The sequence below is a fragment of the Malaclemys terrapin genome, chromosome 2 (assembly GCF_027887155.1).
Source record: "Malaclemys terrapin pileata isolate rMalTer1 chromosome 2, rMalTer1.hap1, whole genome shotgun sequence".
Classification (NCBI taxonomy): Eukaryota; Metazoa; Chordata; order Testudines; family Emydidae; genus Malaclemys; species Malaclemys terrapin.
Window position 1 is genome coordinate 48,744,914 of NC_071506.1, and position 20,199 is coordinate 48,765,112.

Genomic DNA, 20,199 nt, shown 5'->3' on the forward strand with positions numbered 1-20,199 from the left:
CACTGATTATGGGTGCAATTTATTTTTTGTTAATATGACATGAGCTCCATGATTTCTTAACTGAAAGAACCCAAGCACACAACAGACATGCCCAACCCTTTTTGTGTCCTTACTTCATACCTGACTCCATCTGCCATGCCTCCACCTTCTCTTCCTTTACGGATAATTCTTAACTCATACAGTGATTTTCATCTGTTGATTTGTTTTGACCTACTTCTTAGGCAGCTTGGACACAAATATTACCAGACCCATACATCAGATAACTTGTATGAAAATACTGTACATAGTTTTAATACATATTTGATTCTTGAACTCTCAAAATAATATCACACTGAAATAAAAATTACTCTGGAAATAAGTGTTTTAAAGGAAACTAAAAATCACAGCAACAAGTGTAACGAATTATATAAACAAATATACAGTCTCTTTGTTAATGTATATATTTTACATTTCTTCACCAACTCCTTTTATTAAAAAGAGGAGCAGGGTGGTCAGATTTAATGCATTACATGTTTCGTCAGAGATCTTGCTGAATGTCACTTAATGCACTTGTAAGTCGCCTTATTTTCTCTTCCATGGCCTTTTTACTGTTTGCTGTTTCTTGCAGAAGCTGACGCATTTCTTCTTCAACCTGGTAAACCTGAAATTATAAAAAGATACATAAAAAATTCAACCTGTATGTTAGTATATTATAGGAAGAGTAATCTTGCTTATTTTTTATTACTGATGAGAATCCCAGAGTAATTACACAATATATTGCTATTCTTATAAAGAGTACATTTGAGTACAACTTGCTTCATACAATGTATGACAGATATGGCAACAGGAGTAGTACAAGGTAAAAACATTCATGAAGAACTGTGCAATGTGAAAACAGGTGATAAAGGAAGACAAGACGGGATAAAACAAAGTTGCTAGGAGAACAGCAAACTAGAAAGTCTTTCACATCAAATGTTTGTAAAAGGGACACTAGATGTGTCAGTATTAGAGTCATAGGGTGACTGCCTCTTTAAAGGGAGATGAGCCCAACTTGTGACACAGCCAACTCATCTGCCCAGGTGGGGAAAATGGATTGTGTGATTCAATCCTTTACCTATCCCAGAGGCCTGAGAGTTCTGGGCAGTGTGGAAAGGAGAGAGACTTCAGCAGAAGCCTTGAGAAGACTGCTGAGGAATACAGAGGAGGAGGAGGAGGAGGAGGAGGGCTCCTGCAGCAGACCCTGAGACACCAGAGGAGAAAACACCCCAGCTAGGAAGGACTGGGCTTGGCTTGCAAAAGAAGGGAGCGACTCCAGGCACAAAGGTGTGGGAGAGCTGCTTGGGATGGAGCAAGTGAACAACTCAAGGGGCTAATGGGAAAGGGTGACATTCAAATTAAATTATAATTACAATAACAGCATTTTAATTTTTTCATTAAATAAAAAGGCAAAAGAGTGTCTAAGTTAATAAACATGGATGAGACGTGGCCCTCAGAAAGGAGGGGCTGGGTCCAGTTTAAAACTGGTATGTGAATTCTGTGTTTTGTGTTTGTTTTTCAACTTGTATACCCTGGAATGGGTGGACTTTTTATTAATGGCTTAACTGGAGGGCCAAGTCACTGAGGGGAAACTGAGGCAGGAATGCTGCATGGCCACACTGTACAATTAGGGTGAAATCTGGAGGCAGTGACCCTGTTACAATCTGTAATTGCAGCAAGTTTTGCTAAACAATAATGATTCTATAGCTAGTTATTTAGTTCTTTGGGGGAAAAGAGGATTCCAAAATTAAGAACAGCATTGATAGAAAGCATGGAGTTTCCATAGCTCAGAAGAATATTGGTGGGAATTGTCACAGTTCCATGGTTACCTGCATCTCTATCCCCCTCTGTAGTCTCCTCCAGCTATCACCTCTCTATGGGAAGGGACCTAGTGTCTCTCTCCCCTCAGACTGGGGATTTAGGCTTGCAGTCCCGCTGCAATTCATTGTGATTATCCCAGCAGGTCTGACCTTAGTCCAGCCCCTGTGGTTCACTCTCTTTCAGGGACAATGACATGGTTACCAGTGACCAGCCAGCTTTCACAAAGCCCAACACATTTATTTTAGGACAAAAAGCATTAGAGAAAACATCAAAACACACAAACAAACAATTCAGACACCTGATAAGTTTACCAGGTGTCACCCATCTTACACAAAGAGACCCTGGCAGGTTCTAGTCCTTCAAACCCTTATAGCTAGGTTCTGCCCTCTTAGTTACAATCTCATGTCAGTTTTTGGATCCGAATGAACTAGGTGGTTCAGTTCATCCTGACCCTTCATACCAAAAGCTCTTTCTAGGTCTCCTATTCCTCTTGAACCCTGTCTGAACCAGTATATGCAATTCAACCAAAGGGATCATACTTCTCTGGAGTTGTTCACCATTCCCAGGATTTAAAACAAAAAAAAGTTTAAAAAAAAATCTATTTAATTTAAATAAAAAAGCTGATTTTTTTAAATAAACCAATTTAGTATTAAATTTGAAATTAAAATCTATGTTAAGAAACATATAACCTAGTAAATCTATTTACACATTATAAGCTATTAAAATCATATACATTAAATACCCTTCCCCCCCCCCCCCCCCAAAAAAAAAAAAAAAAGAGAGAATGTTTACTGCCCAGTTTAAAAACAAAACAAAAACAACAACAAAAAAAACCACCACTGGTCAAAGTCACTGGATAAGTACTTGAACCCAGAGTTCATTGAGGTGCTAAAATCAGCTTTTGACAAAAGTAGCCTCTTCTGAGTAAAAAGAGAATAGTTTCTTCATTTCAGTTTATTCAACTAGTTCAGTTCAATTACTAGTTCATTCAAAGTTACAAAACCAATTGGGAGTTGAAAAAGCACGGAAGTGTTTTTCCCTTTTCCAATCTAGGAGATTTACTAGTTCTAAAAACCTTGAAGAACACAGTGACAAGGAACAATAAGTTCAGTTCATTAACTTGAGATAATACTTCCTTTATTTAACAAATCAGTTCATTTTAAATGCAAAAAGTTTAAAATCTGAAGAAGTTTGTGTATACAGCACTTTAAGGTAGTTTTATTTTGTAAAAAAAAAAAAATAATAATAATAAAGTGCTATTTTTGTGCAGTTGTAACTGAATTTGGATTTCCATCCAAAATGACACCTACATACCTCAATGGGTGGGGGAAACATGATGGGGCTGGTGGTGAAACGGGGACAGCCACAGCAGTGAGGGAAAGAGACACTTGCTGAGGGACATCAGATAGCTCCTGCCCAGTCTTATTTCCCCCCTCAGGAGTCTCTAGCATGCAGTTGGGGTTGTGGGAGGGGGAAAGGAGTGCAGACTGGTGAGCATTCCCTAGCTTCCAGAATTTAACCTGGTGCAGGTGCCAAAAAGAGGCTCCAAATGTCTTGACACAAATCACAAGTAAAAAAATGAATTATCTAGTAAGCATGTACTGCATCAGTCACCATTTTTAACATAAAAATGAAAATAAAAACTCTGAATAAATGTAAGTTAAACTATACAACTGCTTAAATGTGCATCAATATAGCAGATCATCCTCCTCCTGTTTACACTAAATTTGGTGCTTCTTTTTGCTAAAGGCTACATTTAATTGCAAGTTAACATGTTTTAATGGTTACCAACCAGGAGAATCAACCCATCTTTAGGAAAATAACTAAAAAGTACAAATGCAAAACAAGATGAAAATGAATGATTTGCACCAAGATTTCCTGCTTCCTGATTTAAGTCATTATCAAAGTCAGAGATTTAAATCAATCCATGCAGCTCCCAAATGACTTTTGTTCTTGGGGGAAGCTCAGTAACCCTCCACAATGGCGCCAGAATGCAATCCCTAGCTTGATGATGATGATGATACATGTAACATTTGTAAAAAACAAAGTTTACAACTAATCCATTGGCACATCTCAATGGAACAGTCTTTGAAGTTTGCATGCTTCCAAGGTATCACATCTGTTATAAAAATTATAAAAGCCAAAAAAAAGGTACAGTGTTACATGAAATACTTTACCACCATTTTTCTTGCCTCTCTAATAATTAAGGGATGTTCATACACTGGCAATTGATAGAATATTCTTTGTTCAAGAAACATGCAGAGTCTACCTACTGTCTATGCACTTTTAGTGAATCCATTATTGGGCAAAGATTAAAAGTTCAATGTCATCAATGCTTTCATTAATGGTGATTAGCCAACACCAAAAAGACTACAGCTGTCTGCATATAACAATGTTGGGACTGAAAATGCATATTTTAAGGTCTGATATTGTATTAAAATACATTACCTTTTCATTTGCTGTTTCAATTTGTCTTTGTTTTTCATTTGCCAGTTGCAGTAATTCTGCCTGATGAGCTGCTAGTGTTGACTCAAGCTGTCTTCTAAAAGCATCATCCATTGAATGAAGTTTTTCCATTGCAACCCTACAATAGGATGAAATGTTAATCCTTAAGAAAGCCAGAAATAAAATGTAATGATTATTATACAGTTAAGACTGTATGTCAGTGGTGGGCAACCTGTGGCCCATGGGCCACACACAGCCCTTCAGGGTAATCCGGTGGTGGGCTGCCAGTTTGCTTACAGTTGCACGGCTGCCTGCAGCTCCCAAAGGATGCGGATCACCGTTCCTGCACCGCCAGAGATTGCAATCGACTGGGAGATCCTCTAGGATTAACCAATCGATTGCGATCGACTTGTTGGTGACCACTGAGCTAGAAGATTCACACTTGCTCTTGTTAAGGGTGCTAACGACCCCTAAGGCTTTCAACCATCTACTTATATTAGCAAAAGATATACATATTATTCTGGCTTAAATGGTCCAAGTATTATTTCCTCCATTTCTTCTAAACAGGTTGGGCGAGAATGGGTCTATTATAACACATTTTCTAAGAATTAAAAGGGTAAATCTTGTATGCGGAATCAGGAGCTCCTGAGAGGATGTTTCAATATAAAACTAGAATATGCAGCTACATAGAGCAACACTATAGTACAGACCTATTTACATGCGAATCCGCTTAACGCGCGGTAGTGCCATGCCTCCCAGTGCTACCTATGTAACACACGAGACTCATTAACATGAGGTACAGGAACTTGCTATAGTAGCGCTATAGATTTGCTCACTAACTCACTGACAGAAATCGACGGGAAGCGCAGAGCAGAAACGTGTTGCACGTCTTTAACGTTGCTGTCTCTTTCCCGTCTGCGGTAAAGTGCTGCCACAGCAAAGGACCCTGCAGTGCTTTAAAGTCCCTGCCCCTTTTGCCCTCCCTTGGCAGTCGACGGGCGTGGGAGCGCGCAAAGGGAGCAGCTGCCTCGGGGCCGGTGATTTATAAGGGCCCGGGGTCTGGACGCCACTACCGCAGCAGCGGTGTCCGGAGCCTCGGGCCCTTTACATCGCCATGGGAACTCTGGGAGGGAACGACCAGGCAGCCTGGAAGGGCTGGCTAGGGGATGCTGCCCCCTAGCCCTGCCCCATCCGGTCCGCCCGAGGGCCTGCCCCTTCTGGGGGCCAGAGCTGCCCCCGCCCCGTACCGGTACGTGTCTTTCACCCCTGTGTAGTAGTAATAATGTTTTTATTAGATTACCCATTTGAATTTATATTCTTGCAAAGTGCCATTAGCAGATAGGTCTGCAGTATTTGGGATGCTGTGAATATGTATGTAATCCTAGATTATACATACATTTATATATAAAGATATTTCAGCATGGCCCTCTTAACCCGCGGTCTGTTAACACATGGGTGTGACGGCTTGACTCCCGATAGCCGCACGTAAACAGGTCTGTACTGTATTCAAACACTATGAATACACAGCCCTATGAAATTTCACACACATTCTTTTTCTAGGATACATTTCAGTAGCATTGAGCTTCCAGCACTGCTCCCAATGCTTAGCCCTAACAACTATTTCATTTTGTTCTGGAGAAACTAAATTTAGATCATTAAGATATTCCTTTACACTGCTGACCAGATTACCATTATGTCCCACCTCTCTTAAAACAGAGGAAATCCTCAAAGGAAAAGAACATTTTACCAGTTTTAGTGGGGGATATGTAAACTAAATCCTTAGCAGAAAGAGGTACTTCATCAGTAGTTATATTTTAGTGAGGCACACTAACAGAATAGTTGTAGCAATGAGCAGTCCTTTTTTCAAGGAAGTTTCATGGAAAAATCAAAATAATGTCTTTGACTGCCTAATCTCATTAGTCATAGATTCTTTTGCATCGTTGGGTCTAGCATAACTTGCCATGTCTCTGCTTATTGCTGTTGCGCGTGTGGCCTAACTACACAAAGTCCACTGTTCGACTACCTATGCCTAAAGAGAAAAGAACAGTGCTTAAAAAATGGTTGTGAGAGCCACAGCATCTTTAACAATAGTGGGAAGTCTTTAAAAAAAAGTTTTCCTAGCATAGACAAGATTTATGAGACTAGTTATATTGACACATCATTCAGTATTTATTTGGCTGACATGGTAGGCAGTGCCATTTGTACACATGTTTACTGAAGACTACCACCTTCATCTTCAGAATATGTCTACATGGTTTTTTTTTTTTTTTTTTTGGAAGTCTCATTTCCTTAGGCTTTGTTTACTATCAACTCCTAATCCACTGTTAATTGCTTCAACTAACACTTCCCCTGAAAGCACTGATAGAGAAATAAAGTCATATTAAAATATGCAATGGATCCAAATGCAAAACAAAACAAAAAAAACCCTCCAACTTTTCAGTAATAATCTGGGGGTGGGAGGAAGGAGAGAAGGGAGAAAGAAATTCAGATACTGTCTTACTTATTATTTTTCCCCTCAAAGGCATTAAATGAAAACCTAAGTACTCATTATTAATTATAGCCACTTGTTTGGTGCCGCAGCAACACAAATGCAAAGTCACACAAACAGGACTACACATTTATCCTCTCAATAAATTTATGCCAAATGGGCCTCCTCTATGTGGATTAAAATTTATATAAAACATAAATTTGTATTAACCCTTGTTTAATCTTAATGGGGCCATAGAACTAGGATCTCCAATAGGAAGTAACTTTATCTGAGTACTAAACATTTGGGAATCTAAAAATCTAATACATTGAAAGTGCAGTTAAAAATTGAGGGGAAGATCCTGCAGATACCTACTTCACAGAAGTAGTCCTTACACACACACACACACACACACACACACACACACACACACACACGTATTTCTTATGTGAGTATAAGAGTGTTTGTGATTGGACCTATAGAAAGTACTTGCAACTTCATTATGAATGCTAATATTGTGTACCAAAATTTCACCTGTCTTGCATGGTGGACTATGTACAAGTTTAACAAGACAACCATTATTAGTATTTTTGTTTTTACTTCTGAGTTTGAAGGCTTTTGTTTCTCTCTTCGATCAGCTTCTTTTCCTTGATATCAAAGTTTTCTTTCATTTGTTTAACTTGTGTCTCAAGGTGGCTTAATAGTTCTCCTTTATCTTGCCACTTCTTATTCATTGCACTGAAAATAAAACACAAAACGTTCAGAGTGCATACAGATTCTATCATCTTTTAAAACTGGGGGGGTGGGGAGGGGAGGGAAAAAAAAAGTGATATTTTTACATTTCCCAATTTTCAAGTTCTAACCCTCGAAAGTGAGGCTCTGGCCTACCCACGTACTCTTCTCCCAACCAATCTGGTCACAAGATTTCACTTGAAATTTCAGTGTGGGCCATAACCTTTCATTATGCTTATAACAGTATACATCACCTATATGCTTTCCCAATATCTTCCAGTTCTGCTTCTTTTTCTTCTAGCAGTTGTTTTAATTCCTCTTTTCTTTCATTTTGCCTTTCTAACTTTTCCATTAGCTCTTCCAACTGTGCAGTTTTTTCATCCAATTGTACCTGAAAAGTCTTTTGGATTTCAACATTTTCTTCCCGCTGTTTTCTCATCTGCTCATCTCTCTCCTGTAAACCCTATAAACACAACAACATTTGTTTTGGTATAAATGGGTATAAACTGGCCATAAATAAATTTAGGTTGAAAATTAGATGAAAGTTTCTAGCCATCAGAGCAGTGAAGTTCTGGAACAGACTTCAAATACAAGTAGTGGGGGCAAACCACTCAACTCGTTTTAAGATGAAGCCTGATAGGCAATTCTGTCACATCCTGCTCATAAACCTATGACAGCAGGGTACTAGACTCAAGCACCCACAAGATCCCTTCTAGTCCTATGTATGGTCCTCGTTTTTATTAACAAAACTTTCTTGCAATTATGTTAACTTACAGGATATACTGGTTGCAAAACAAAAAAGCAATAATTTCTGATGGAAAAATTGTAATAAAAGAACATTGAAGAGTTCAAACTCTGCTACTTATATACAGTATATTTTTAAAACTAGCGGATAATTTGTCTATATTAATCTACTTAGACAAAACTCCTCCAGAAATAACGGAGTTTTGCTATGATAAATGAGGCAAAGGTTTGAGTCCCACTGGAATTTATAATGCTAGTTTAACTAAGTATGTTACCCTATTGCTCCCTGAATGCAAAAGGAACAGAATAAAAGAAAATATTTTATACTTGAATATAAAATTTCAAATTCAACTGATTATTTTAATGAAGCAAAAACCAATAAATTAAGTGAGACCTGTCCTACATTTTTCTTCTACATTTCTGATACTGATTTTTATCTGGGAGTAAGTCTGTACATAAATACAATCATATATGGCCTGGTCCTGCACCCAATGAAGTCAATGGGAGCGCACTCTCAGACAGCCATGGCACTGCTTTCCTAATTTTATTCAAGTCACTGCCACAATTTTCACTTGAACTCTGTTTAATTTAAGCATACCGTACATGCACACACACACACACACACACACACCCCACTTACTTCTTTTAATTTCCTAATTGTTTCTGTTTGATCTTCCACTATTTTGGTCTTAATTCTTAGCGCATCATTGTTGCGTTCATTTTGTTTTTTTAGAATCTCACTTTCATTGGTCAGAACCTCAATTTTTGCTTCTAGTTTTCCACGGTCTTGAGCAAGAGAAGCTCCTGGATAAACACAACATTACAGCACTGCAGATCTTGAAGGCATTTTCCAAGCACATTTCAAAAAAGTGAACATTTTATGCAAGTGTGGACATGCTTGTATCTCCTGCATGGAGCAACACACTGGACTGGAACCTTAGTTTGTAACTACACAATTTTTTTTGAAAATGTTCAACAGTGGCAACTTAATGGTATTAAACACTTGCTGTTTAGACCTCCTTTGGGCACGTCTATTAAAAATGATCAGTAATAATGCTTACAGATCTAAGCTAAGCAATTTCAAAGAGACCACCAGATGGTGCTAAATCTGTACTGCTAGTTATAGTGCAGAAGAACAAGAAAGAGGATAAAAGCCACAACATCACTTATTGCTCCAACCATTTAAATTAGTCATCTTCAAGGACACCTGCAATTTGATTTTCATTTTGGGGGATGAAAGTGAACAAGTGACAGAGGTATCAATACCACTATGAAATGCAGAGTAAGTAATGCTACTTACTGAGGGAATTCTCTCAAACTTGAACCTCCCTGCAATATTTTATGTAGCATTTTATGGGCTATCCTCCTCCCTGAATGAGCAATAAGAATCAATGAAAGTAGATGATTGCACATTTGTTCTCTATAATTTGACTTAACGACCACGCAAGGAGAGATGTATACAGTACTAGAGGACCAATTAGGGTCCACCTCACCAGTTCCACAACAATGCTTCTGGCCTTGCATTTAAAACTCAAATAAATAAATTTTAAAAAGCCTCAATTTTAATATGGCAAGCATAACATTTTGCCAAATATATAAAAACACCTGAATGAAAAAGGAGTGAGAACAAGGTACACATACAGAACATTCTTTGAGATTACCACCTTCGAATATACTGTGATACTACTATTTGTAGTATGAATAGCTTTACACCATTTTTCTAGGCACTATTCACTATGACTCCAAGTAGTTGCTTGCACAAAGTAATGGCCACATCGAAGCAAATCATCTCCACCACTGGGTAAAACAAAGTGGAATAGAATGTGACACTTTTTTTTGCAATTCATATCAATATGTATGGAAAAACTGTATAAAAAGGGGATGACAGTAAACAGTGTCACTCCTTACCAGTTATGTATAAGTAAAAATAAAAATCACAAGATCAGGTGTTCTGAAGTGTCTCTTATTGAGCCCACACACTAAGAAATATTTTCCTCCATAAATCAAATGAAGTTTAAAAAAAATAAGTCAATTCACTGAGTTAACAGAATACCACACAAAATGATAATCAGTAACAGCTTATTTTTTTTATTCCTGATCTTCAGCTCGCTCACATTCTGATTAATTTTAACATTTAACTATGGTATCCTGAAATACGCCTCTTTTTCACTTAATTAACAGAATAAGCAACATTGTGTTTAGTGAAAATTATGAGCTCAAAAAGTTAAAAATGTGTATGGTTTTTCTACAAGATTTCTCTCCTTGGGATTTTATTACTTATTTTTGTAGATCTTCAACCTATCCCTCTTAACAAAAATATACTAAATATTTATTCCTTTATGACAGGATGACAATACTTTTTAAGTGGGGGTTGGATAGAAATAGTTTAGGTTTAATGTGAGTTTCCATCCACTGGATAACTGCTCATTGACATGACTCAATAAATAAATAAATAAATAAATAAATTTAAAAAAAAAAAGTAAGTGCTATGAAGAGGGTCATGTACCAGAACACTACTTTTTCCAACTACTTAAAGGTATAGCAAGTAGTGGAGGCTAATAATTTTTAATAATGCCACTCCTATGAAAAATAGCCCTTTCTGTGTCAAATAAAAGAAAATAAGGTTGGAGATTATTTGTCTCAGGTGGTGCTACAGTGCATTGTGGCAATACAACTGGCCAAGAAAGAAATGCAAGTGAAATATCTATTTAATTTATGCTATCATATTCTACCACAAAACTGTTGTATTTTTACCCTGTTGTGCCAACTCTTGTCCCCATATTTTTCTTTCCACTTTTAATCCATCAATTACAGATTCTTGGGCTGTCAGCTGAGAAATAAGTTTTGATTTTTCCTGTTTCAGGAGTTCAATTTGAATAGTCTTTTGTTTGTCCTCCTCAACCAAAGTTTCAAGTGCTCTGATTCGACTCTGCATACATGAATGAATAGTGGGGGGGGGGGGGGTGAGGGGGGAAACAAAAAAACAGTAAGATTTTGTAAGACAAATATTCAAGAATTCAATATAATTAACACCAATTTAACTATGACAGTTAATACTAACTAACTATTTAAGCAGATATTCTGCTTACACACAAGGTTTTCTCTGATAAAAATTGGCATCTTTTACATGTAACAAAGCACAGGCATTTGTTTCGTCAGTCAACACAGTTTATGCATTTTACTCAAGGATAAACCTAGGCATAGGTTAGGGGTTTGTTACAGGAGTGGGTGGGTGAGATTTTGTGGCCTGCATTGTGCAGGAGGTCAGACTAGATGATCATAATGGTCCCTTCTGACCTTAAAGTCTATGAGTTTAATAAAGTTTGCTTGAAAATATATATGAATAAATTTAAGAGGAAATAACTTTGTAATGAAAAGAAGCAGAAGCTAATCCAAAGGAAACAAATGGAGGCTGTACTGGGGTGGGCTTCCACCCCATAAGACAGATCTAACCTGAAACACGCAAAATTCATTTTTTCCATACCTTATAAATAGGCTTTTTTAAAAAAGGATATTTACTTTTAAAAATAGTTTCAAGGAATAAATCAACATTTCCAACAGTTATTCTCTGACCGAGATTCCATTTGGCATATACATTAAACGTTCTGCTCTTGAGAATTTATTTTCTTTTTGAAAGCTGACCTGACATTAAAAAAGTAACTTGCAAATCTCTAAATGCTAGACATGTCTTTCCCCTGGCCTCTTGGAAAAAGCTACAAGTCCATGATAGCTGAACTTATATTTAACAGCTAGAAACTTTTTAAAAATGTGATGATGTTCCTAATATTTTAATGGCTATTTGTGAATACCTCTACCCTGATATAACGCTGCCCTCGGGAGCCAAAAAAATCTTACCACGTTATAGGCGAAACCGCGTTATATCGAACTTGCTTTGATTGGCTGGAATGCGCAGCCCCCCACCCGCCAAGCACTGCTTTACATCCGAATTCATGTTATATTTGGGTCACGTTATATTGGGGCAGAGGTGTATTATAATATTGTAGATAATATCTTCAGAAAGTGTGCTACATAACTAATGTAAATGATAGGTAGTCACTATTATATAGTTATCTAAATTACTGTAATAATGATAATTATATAAGTCCCAGTAACAATACTTTGTACCGTACTTGCTAAGTACTGTAACTTAATTCATGTACAATCATTTGAAAATAACTCTTCTGCAGCTAAAATATTGTCATTTCTGAGTTTACAAACGTTCACAGTATTAAATATTCTCGGAATCTCAGTTTCAAGTACTTACTATTATGTACAATTTGCTATCACCACAAAATAGGCGTGCAATCGTGAGGAACTGTATGCGTGTGTATTTGGCTATATTGTGCATCTGAGAAGTCAGAATGTGAAAGTGGTAAGACACGAAAATTGAGATTACTGTGAATATTAACATGGTGTATTTCCTTATCCCATTTTTAGCAAATGTTAACTTTAAGATGAAATATACTGAGTATTGTTAATGCTAAAACTTCTTATCTAAAGTACAGTACAATTAAAAAAAAGGCTTCAAAACATATACCTTCAGATTTGCTGCTGTTTCTTGTTTTGACTTTACTACCTCTGTAATCCTTGCTTTCTGTTCTTTCACCATGGATGTCAGCTCTTGAATCAGAGCTGCTGACTGCTTTTCCTTTTGCTGAGATTGAGAAAGGGAACACTTATGTTCTGCTAACTCAGCAGTAACATTTTCAAAACCGTCCTTAACCTGTACGATAAAGACAGGTTAATAAAAAGATTAGCTTTCCAATTGCGTGCGCGTGCATGCATGAAAATACAATATGGTAATTTGAAATAATGGAAGTGAGATTAATTCCATCCATTCTAAAGGTATTTCATATCACCTGAAGTAAGTTATGAATGCATAGAACCTACTCAGTCAAACCAAATGAAAAACGTTTCAAATAGTATCTCAAAAGATTAAACTGGATCTCAAAAAAAAAAAAAATAATAATAATAATTTAAAGTGAACTGTTACTTTAACACTACAATTGTCATTTTTGATTAACAATGAAGGAGAGAGGAAAAAAAAGTGTGTTTTTTTTTTTTTTAAAGCACAGAATTTGACAACCTCCTTGACTCCACACATTTTTCAAGATACTGTCTTAATCTTACCTCTTTAAACCTTTTGGCTTCAATAGTTAAAGCAATACGAAATTCATTTTCCAACTCCATATACTGCTGGTTTAACATACTAATTTTCTCCTGAAATTCTTTAATGCGTTCTTCATGCCGCTGTTGTTCTTTAGCAATTTCTTTTGACAAGGCATCTTGGAATTCAGATCCATTCAAAGCAACTCGGGTTTCAAGTTCTCTCCTGGAGTTACCAATCACGTACATTAAATTCAGAATTGCAGTATCTTTCAATACTATATCACTAGGTTTATTTAAAAAAAAAATTAAAAACAATGTAATAAGAGCAAGATAGGAACCATGTATTTACATCATTGCTCTTCAAGAGATACCTTTGTGAGGGTCAAGAAGAACAGTGGGTAGATATACTGAAGTATAAAACATGGATTAACTGTATAATTCCAACAAAGAAGGAAAATGCAAACTATTTAGTGAAAACCCAGTTATGCTTGCTAAAGGGAAACACCCATCAGAACCCTTAGCAGCAAGCATCAGTTAACATACCTCCATTCTCACATTACATATTCACTAACAGACATTCATCCAACTATAAATAAGTCACACTTCTCCTATAGTAATACAAAAACATACCCCAGACTCCTCACCATCACATTAATGTGCAAAAATCTTAACTCTGACCTTGTCTTTTTTTGTGGGAATCACATCACAGATTTCACCAGTGCAAGGATACCTACCAGATGTGCTTCTTGAGGTTGCTGGGGCCAATGTTAAGGTTTTGCACTACAGTGCAGTGGCAAGGAATAAATTATTGTATATTCTCTCTCCCCCTCACCTTCAAAGAACATTATGTTAACACTGCTGAAAACCAACAGCCCTGTTTTGGTGTTTTTATTTTTAGTTGAGTGGAAATCTATTAAGAGTAATAGATTTAAGAAAATCTATTGTAGTTCGAATGAGGGGGATATTTACATACCTGAATTTAGAAATTTGTGGGTTCTACAGTTTTATGCAAAAAAGGGTCCAAAAATTTGGAGAGAATCACTTTGCAAAAAATTTCAGAAGAGACGAGACTTTTGGTTACCGGCAAATAAATAAATGGTCAAAATATCCTCAAAAATTCAGAGACCTCTCATATTTATACAGTTCTGTGAGTTGCTTTTCCCACTACAAACCCACACCCTCATCTGCAACTTACACAAGTATAGTAATTCCTCACTTAATGTCATAGTAATGTTCTTGAAAAATGCAATTTTAAGTGAAACGATGTTAAGTGAATCCAATTTCCCCATCAGGATTCATGTAAATAGGGGGGTTAGGTTAGGTTCCAGGGAATTTTTTTTCACCCGACAAAAGACATTGTATACATATACAGTATAAAGTTTTAAATAATTTAAAACAAAATTTAATACTGTACTCAGCAATGATGATTGTGAAGCTTGGTTGAGGTGGTGGAGTCAGAGGGTGAAAGAGGGTAGATCGGCTGCTCCTCTTGCTGTTCTTTCCAAAGTGCAACGGGGGTGTTCAACCCCTGGCTCTGCTCCAGGCCCAGCCCCACTCCACCCCAAGGCCCCACTCTTCCCGGCCCTGCTCCACCCCACCCCTCGAGTGCACCACGTCCTTGCTCCTCTCCCCTCCCCCGAGCCTCCTGAATGCCACGGAACAGCTGTTTCACGGCATTCAGGAGGCTCTGGGAGGGTAGGGGAGAGGAGCGAGGAAGTGGTGCACAGCCTCCCCCCCTCCTCCTGCCTACAGAAATCAGCATTCAGGAGGCTCTGGAGGGGAGGGAGGAGGCTGTGTGCCGCATCCTCGCTCCTCCCCCTTCCCTCCCGGAACCTCCCGAACACCATGAAACAGCTGATTGCTGAGGGTGGGAAGTGCAGGAAGGGATGGGGGAGTTGCTCACTTGTGGGGCTGCTGGCAGGCGGGAGGTGCTGAGTGGTAGTGGAGGGAGCTGATAGGGCAGCTGCTGGCCCACCCCTGATTCCAAGCCCCACAGCCAAACAACGTTATAAGCAAACATTGCGCAATTCTAAATGAGTGTATTGTTTAATAGATCAGCGATGTAACAACGAAACAATGTTAACTGGGACGACGTTAAGTAAGAAGTTACTGCAGAAAACGTACAGAACCTCTGAATTTGTCCTTTAATACATATAACCCATAATTCTGTTAAAAAATAGCAATAGAAGGGAGAAGAAAAGTGTGCGTAAAGTATGCAAACAGGATGTAAATAAAACATTTTTAGGAAGACAAAAATTAGGAATATTAGTGCACTACTTGAATGTTCTAAAGCTAAGAAAATGTTCATTTCTTATTTTAAGAAACTCTGCCAGGATAGAACAAATTGAAATTTTGATAGTATATGACAACATTAAACTCATTTCCAATGAGAGTCCTGCACTATATTGTTTGTATTTTACTGAAGTATGCTGGAATAAGATTTTATGAAAGCCATTTTATAAGACTATGCTATTCAGCAAAAGTTTAAACAAATACAAATCAAGACCAGTATAAAAATCAGAACTACTTTGTCTTGTTTGCTGTGCTGAACTATCCGAACTGCACAACAACCACCAACCAACCAACAACATGTATTAAAACCTGTTTTCCCCAAAGGTCAGCACAACTGTGATCACTGACAAAAGGACTAATCTGCTAAGATTCATCTTGAAGAGATGCTGCAGGACTTGTCTAACTTTCAATGTTTTACAGTATGAAAGAAATTGCTTTTATACAAAATGTCTTTGCATTAAGTTTTGATATGCTTTTATCCAGGAAAGAATATAAGGTATCTTTCATTCAAGTCTTTGACAGTTTTGAACAATGTAAGTCATTGATGAAACAAAAAATAAAAAAAAGATTTGAGGAATAAGTTTATCTGCATGGAAGTCTCAGATGAGGGAAAGTTGCTGCCTGATATTTCCTTCTCAGCACCTATTATGGAGCTTATGAGAATGGAAGTAACTCCCTCTGCTATCCTCCCCAAAACCTCTAAATCCACCATTTTAACAGAAGGGAAGACTAACAGGATAGGAATTCTCAAAATATATATTTTCAAATAAATTGGGTTAGATTCTACCACAGCAGAACATCCTCAAACAAGCAAAGCTTTTCTAGATTCTGCAGTATGAACATACCCTCTCTGGATTGTGGTAAAGAAACAAACCTGTGCTCTTGCTCTTTTAACATGAGAAGCTCATGGAGCTGATGCACCTTCTCTTTCTGTTGTCGAAGAGATACTCGAAGTAACTGTACTTCTCTCTCAGTCGCTGAAGCTTTAAGTTCTGCCTCTTGAATCCGCTTCATCTGTATAAAAATCAGAGGAACAAGTCTTAAAATTGCTGCTTCTTCCTAAAGCTTTCAATTAGGATAAAAAATATATATAACAGTCTTACTAAAGCACTGTGTTTATCAGGGCTATTATTTCTGTGGCAAACACAGTGACCGTTAAGGTATTTTCATAAAAGGCCAGGGTTTTTGTCACCCCACCAGTCTAATACAGAGCAAGACTTTTCCATGAAATATTGAATATAGAGCCAAATTTGCAACAATGTAGTGTACCCCAAATCAAATGTAACAGTGTTAATTGAAAATCTTCAAAGGGTTTTTTGGCACTTTATAAAAGCCAAGGGATATTTATTTACCAATTTACAGAGCAAGGATTCAGAAGGATTTAAAAAAGTAGCTTAAAAGACTTACTTCAATTATAAAGTCACAATTTCAGACAGAACTTTGGAGAAACAATGCCACTTAATCTTTAGAATACTATACTGTGGACCAGTAATGTCTGTAGCTTACTGATTTTGAGTTAAAGTTATTGTCACCTAAAAGCAACTATATTCCACTGTGGATGAGTAAGTCAAGAGTCATTAGGCCAGAGAACAAGCATGAGAATAACTGTACTCTGATGGTTGGACCACTCACTCAGGACTTAGGAGACCCAGGATCCACTAGGCTAGAAGTTATGAGCTCCCACCCACAAAGACAAAATAGGTGCCTAACTCTTAAGTGAAGGTTTGCAGCTGAAAATCCGAAGCAGAGAGAGATGCTTCCCTGCAGCCTGGATTTAGGGACTTCTTTTGGTGAGGGGGCAGGTCTTAGGACCATCTGCCCCCATAGCATTTCCTATTGGATAATTTAGGCAAGGAGCCACCTAAACTGGCTGGCTTTTGTGAATCCCTTTCTGAGGCACTTATCTCCCTACATTCGTTGTATGGGGAGCCTGAGAACTTAACTCAGGCTTTGGGAATCCCAGTGATTCCAGATTCTATGGTTAGAATCCCAGTACATGCATCTGACGAAGTGGGTATTCACCCACAAAAGCTTATGCTCCAATACATCTGTTAGTCTATAAGGTGCCACAGGACTCTGTTGCTTTTTAGTGATTTTCTAGGCACCAAGAAGTTAGTGCTCCTGGCTCAGCTTTGCTACACCTAAAAGCAAGGGTGCTGGGGGCTGCAGTAACACCCCTTGGTTTGGAGTAATAATAGCAACCAAGATGCAGTTTCCATCATATACAGGGCTTACAATTTTGTTCAGTGGCTTTCAGCACCCCCCCACAAAGAATTGTTCCAGCCCCTGTGCTGAGTGTTGCCATGCCTAAACTCCTTTGTGACTCTAGCCCAAGATGGCAAACTTCTTTCATTTGACATCATAAGCTTTTGTGGTGAATTCCTTTTTACTAGTTGAAAATAGCTTTTTCCATACACCAAAATATCCCCTCTGTACCTTTTGATGAGAGAGAAATCAGAATATAGTAAAACAGTAAAATGTAAAACAAACCCCACCTTGATTTTGCGGAAGTAATTCACTCTAAACCAGTATCTACCTAGAACTCGCACACTGAAGTTTCAGGTCAGGATATGGAAGAGACTGCACAGGTGGTTTTGATGGAGGATCTCACTATTTATCACTCATCTAAGGTGGTGCTTCTTCCAATATATACAATAGTGTGGACTTCTATTTACCCCTCCCCCCCCCCCCCCTAAAAAAAAAATTCTCTCTCCAGGTCACCACAGACACTACTCAGCAGTAGCAGCTCAACCCTCCCCTCTCTACAGGGCAGGGCACTGTGGCAGATCTCTCTTCAGCTTTCATACTTTATTCAACTCTAATCTCAGAGGTTTTGCTTTCTTGGGGTGCCAAAACTGTTAATAGTTGATTAACAAAGCACTTTTTCTGACTATCATTCTAAAGGAATAATAATTAAAGCATTATTGATTTAAAGAGTAGAGATGGAAGGGAAACAAAAACAAGCCGTTTAGTTTCCTGCTCTCAGAAAAGCAAACTAGAGTGCAGTTTTCTCTGGAGTTATTTCACCATCTTCCCAATTGATATTGGATCATCACATCAATCAGAAGGTCAAAGGACATTTGTGATACTGCAATTAAGCAATTTGAGATGGTATAGTTTTGCGGAAGGTAATCTCAATACCAGATGCCCTGTGTCTATATATAAAAGCCCTGCATTTTCAATGGCACATAATTTCCTGCATGAACACTGCATTGAGGAAAAGAACTCTATAAATATGCTAGAAAATATCTATTATTTGAACTGAAAGAGAAGGCAAAGTAATAATACAGCTGAACTGTTGAGAAGAAAATTTAGTTTCAAAGTAATCCTGTCCATTATCTGAAAATCTAGAATTATTCAACAATGCAGGTCTATAAAACTCTAAAGAACCAAACAGTAGATAGGTATTCACCTAATAAACTGTTCTTTCTGTAGGTAATAAGGTGTCCCTGCTACCAGATGGTAAGGATTTATTCCAAGATCTTCCCACCACTAAAGAAATCAGGGGCTTTATGCACCACTAAATAATTACCTTTCTAAAAGACGAACAACCCCCAAAACCTGTACATATGGAAGAGTAGTACTGGATTTAGTTCTTTCCCTTCCTAAATGAAAGGCAGGATACATGCTTTGGATTTGGAGATCAATTCCAGACTCTCAGTAATCCTGGACTACTTGTAAAATAATTTGATGAACAACTACAAGTCAATTACTGCTTTGAGCAGGGGGTTGGACTAGATGACCTCTTGAGGTCCCTTCCAACTCTGATATTCTATGATTCTAGTATCTGCTCTTTGTGCCACATAAAAGCCAAAAAGATCCAATGCCTCTTTTGGTCATAGTATCACCATGCTTTTCCACTTTAATAATCAAAAAGCATCTATATACACTATTGCTTATTATTTTGTTCTGCATAAACTTACAGGCATACAATTCATTTTTTCTGTCAAATAAAATTTTTTTGCAGTTATCCTGTGTCTAAGTTCTGCAGTATGACTGTTAAGGCCTGTTTTATCAATTTAAAGAATTCATATTTTTAGGTTATTTACAAGCCTCTTTTCATTAACACATTCTGTTGGGGGGAAAAACAAACAAACAAAAAAAAAACCACCATTGAGTCAAGAAGTGATTGACCCTTACCCATGTATCTTATAATACAAGTTTAATACTTTATTGCCTGCCCATTCTTTAAATTTGAAAGAACAGTAATTAAAATGGCATATTTAATCAAAGATTTATTTTCACAGTAAAGACTAAAATTAAAAAACAGAAATTGAGGCTTGTGACATTTTTTAGGGGCTCTTTAGTATTTTTATCTGCTTATTAGATGCCATCCCATTATTATAGGCAACCAATGCTAAATATATACCCCCGTTGCTTGTTGCTGTACTCTTTGTGTCTCCATCTTGGATAATGTTTCTTCTAAAGTTTGTAGAGCCTTTCGCTGATCTTCCTCTTTATTTCTTGCTTGATTTAACTCATTGGTAAGTCTTTCAGTTTCATCCTTCAATTGCTGGATATCAGCTTGCAGTCCTGTTTTTGTATTTCTCTCTCTCAAAATCAGTTCCTTTAAC

General features: G+C 37.6%; 1 protein-coding gene across 3 annotated transcripts in view; it reads right to left on the reverse strand.

The window, feature by feature from the left end:
* LRRCC1 (leucine rich repeat and coiled-coil centrosomal protein 1) overlaps window positions 1–20,199 on the reverse strand; it is a 37,557-nt gene continuing 17,358 nt past the window's right edge. For all 3 annotated transcript variants that reach the window (XM_054018873.1, XM_054018875.1, XM_054018874.1), the window contains 10 exons: window positions 19,995–20,199; window positions 16,500–16,639; window positions 13,355–13,556; window positions 12,762–12,947; window positions 10,979–11,153; window positions 8,865–9,028; window positions 7,735–7,943; window positions 7,349–7,486; window positions 4,285–4,420; window positions 1–640 (listed from right to left, as the gene is read on the reverse strand). In XM_054018873.1, the coding sequence (XP_053874848.1) occupies window positions 518–640; window positions 4,285–4,420; window positions 7,349–7,486; window positions 7,735–7,943; window positions 8,865–9,028; window positions 10,979–11,153; window positions 12,762–12,947; window positions 13,355–13,556; window positions 16,500–16,639; window positions 19,995–20,199 (1,678 nt within the window). In that variant the 3' untranslated portion in view covers window positions 1–517. The remainder of the gene's footprint in view (window positions 641–4,284; window positions 4,421–7,348; window positions 7,487–7,734; window positions 7,944–8,864; window positions 9,029–10,978; window positions 11,154–12,761; window positions 12,948–13,354; window positions 13,557–16,499; window positions 16,640–19,994) is intronic.